The following is a 3202-nucleotide window of genomic DNA, read 5'->3' as shown; positions in this document are numbered from 1 at the left end:
AGTAATATATATTGCATACCTTTTAAGAAAAAATTTATTTGTTTACAAAAATACCTTCTACCTTATGTAGTAGAAGAAGGGTTTTGAGAACCTCAGAGCTATTTTAGTCAATTTCCACTTATCCTTACTATTCCACCCTACGATGGGTATAAGTTATCCCAACACTATTTTAATCCCGAGATAACTTATCCCACAATTAGTAATCAAACAAAGGATAACGTGATACTAAATTTTTATCCCATCACTATTTTTACTTATCATCGTACCAAACCACCCCTAAAGCTCCAATGACTTTACAACAAGCCAACAACCATAATTACTTTTAATTATTCATTAGATATCTTTTCCCAAATAATTGCACTTTCAAATCTAAGAAAACTGACATGCGCATTATGTCACAGAGAGTCAGCATTAAACTTAGCTTCATCACTATATAAACACCATCACCCCCCGAAGCTTTCCTCATCAATCCAAAGACTGAGTTCAGGGGCAAAAAAAAAAAAAAAAGAGAGATCCTCAATCATGGCATCCTTCGACTCTATTAAGGTTTCATTTTTCATAATCTTATTATGGAGTTCTTGTTCTGCTCTTTCTGATTCAACCCCCCAAAAGTTCTACCAATGTGTTCGCAAGAACTCAGATTTCCCTGTCGCTTTCTCCACAGCTTTCTTTACCCCAAATGATGCTTCTTTTATCCCAGTCTTGAATTCCACAGCTCAAAACCTCAGGTGTTTGTTGCCATCAGTTTCTAAACCAGAACTTATTTTCACTCCAATGACAGAACCCCATGTCCAAGCTGCTGTGATTTGTGCAAAACAGCTCAGTCTTGAGCTCAGAGTTAGGAGTGGAGGCCATGATTATGAAGGCCTTTCATACATTTCTGAAATGGGGTCTCCTTTTGTCATGGTCGATCTCTCGAAGCTTCGAGGGATCGACGTGAACATAGAGGAGAATTCAGCTTGGGCTCAAGCTGGTGCAACTGTAGGTGAAGTGTACTATAGAATTTCAGAAAAAAGTAAGACTCTTGGATTTCCAGCTGGACTTTGTCCTAGTTTGGGGATTGGTGGCCATATCACTGGTGGTGCTTATGGTTCCATGATGAGAAAATTCGGGCTTGGGGTCGACAATGTTGTCGATGCACGTATTGTTAATGCCAATGGCACGATACTCGATAGGCAATCGATGGGGGAAGACTTGTTTTGGGCGATTCGTGGAGGTGGAGGAGCTAGTTTCGGGATCTTACTATCTTGGAAGTTAAAATTAGTCACTGTTCCAGAAGTTGTCACTGTTTTCACTGTCCCGAAAACATTGGAAGACGGGGCGACGAAGATTTTGTACAAGTGGCAACAAGTTGCTGACAAAATTGATGAAGATCTTTTTATGAGAGTAGAAATAAGTGTTGAGGACAAAAAAGATGTAAAGGGGGAAAGGACTGTTCAAACAGCTTATAACTCATTGTTTCTTGGAAATGCCGACAGGCTTTTACAAATAATGAATGAAAGTTTCCCTGAATTGGGATTGACACAAAAAGATTGTACACAAATGAGTTGGATTGAGTCCATTTTGTACATTGGTGGCTTTCCAACAAAAACCCCACCAGAAGTACTCCTCCAGGGGAAACCAACATTCAGAAACTACTTCAAAGCCAAATCAGATTTTGTAAAAGAGCCAATTCCAGAAACTGGACTTGAAGGCCTATGGAAAAGGCTATTAGATGAAGACTCACCATTAATGATATGGACTCCATATGGTGGAATGGTGGCTAATAAATCAGAATCAGAAACTCCTTTCCCACACAGAAAAGGGGTCATTTTCATGATTCAGTATTTAACTCTGTGGAATGAACCTAATCAAGAATTAGCTACGAAACACTTTGATTGGATCAGGAGGTTATACAATTACATGACTCCTTATGCCTCTATGTTCCCAAGAGAAGCCTATGTGAATTATAGAGATCTTGATTTAGGGATGAACAAGAATAATGGGAATAGTAATTCCAGCTTTGTACAAGCCAGTGTATGGGGGAACAAATATTTCAAAAACAATTTTAACAGGTTGGTGCAAATAAAGACTAAGGTGGATCCTGAAAATTTCTTCAAACATGAACAAAGCATCCCAGTTCTTCCTCTTACTAGTACTAGGAGGAGAAGAGGAAAGAGAAGTCACCATTAAAGAGATGTTAAGCTATATAGTTGACCAATAGCAACTAAGTATCATATAGTAAGCTTTCAGCCTCCGTGTTATGCTTCAGCTCTAACTTGCTCGGACTCTCCAAAATAGCTACCACACCGGTGTCGGATCCTCCAAAAATGCACTACTTTTGGAGGATCCGACACATATCCGTAGACATTTTTGAAGAGTCCAAAGAACATAGCTTCAGCTTAATGCGGTTTAATGTATGGTTTTGCCAAGAACATATAATATAAGTAATTCCATCTGGTGTTTAAGGACTGTTGTAATTTTGTATATCAAGTTTCTTTGTATTATTTAAATTAGTAGTAATTAATAGATAATATAAATTAAAACTACTATGTACTAATATTTTATCAAAATAATATAGTAACTATTAATTTACAGTCTATTATTGGCTTATGAGACTTCAGAGTAATAACTTTGATATGAATTAGAGGAACTTAAAGTCATTAGGGACAGATTCGGATAGTGTGGAACTATTAAGAGAGAAAATAGTTGTGTAAATAAGAAAATTTGCCGTTTTTTAAAATATGTGTGAGTAGCATTAATTAAAAAGTACCCCTTCTGCTTATTTTTTACGACTCTGAGTTTTGAAACTTAAATAAAAGGCTCAAAAGTCACTTACACTCTATAGCATAATAAGGGGCACTTTTTTTTTTCTTCTTTTTCTTCTACTATTTTTTAATTTTTCTTACATGCTCACATTGACTTTTGATTACCAATATGCCTACATGCATATTAAGTCAATCAAACTTGCACAAATGTCCCCTGTACCTTGAATTTGTAATTGACTTGCAAATTCTTATCCCATGTGCCTAAGAACCAATATCTGCCTAACTTAGCACAACCTGTCGGGGCAAATTATGTTGCGTTTGAAGAATTAAGTATTCAAAGAGTCGCAATACCATTGCAATTGGACGTACGTGTAAGGGTAACGTTAGTGCTCGTTAGTGGATGCAAGCTCTTTCACCAACGAATTCATCCAAACTTAGCATTTTCGATGCAGAGC

At 37.0% G+C, this 3202-nt stretch overlaps 1 protein-coding gene across 1 annotated transcript; it reads left to right on the top strand.

The window, feature by feature from the left end:
• The first annotated feature begins 470 nt into the window (after positions 1-470).
• LOC132042168 (berberine bridge enzyme-like 13) lies at positions 471-2579 on the top strand. The gene has a single exon (XM_059432787.1). It carries the CDS (start codon positions 523-525, stop codon positions 2170-2172), a length of 1650 nt encoding a protein of 549 aa, XP_059288770.1. The 5' UTR covers positions 471-522; the 3' UTR covers positions 2173-2579.
• Positions 2580-3202: the final 623 nt, after the last annotated feature.

This window comes from Lycium ferocissimum, chromosome 2 (genome assembly GCF_029784015.1).
Source record: "Lycium ferocissimum isolate CSIRO_LF1 chromosome 2, AGI_CSIRO_Lferr_CH_V1, whole genome shotgun sequence".
In the NCBI taxonomy this organism is placed as follows: Eukaryota; Viridiplantae; Streptophyta; class Magnoliopsida; order Solanales; family Solanaceae; genus Lycium; species Lycium ferocissimum.
Note: the sequence above shows the minus strand (reverse complement) of the source record. Positions and strands in the feature narration are given on the sequence as shown.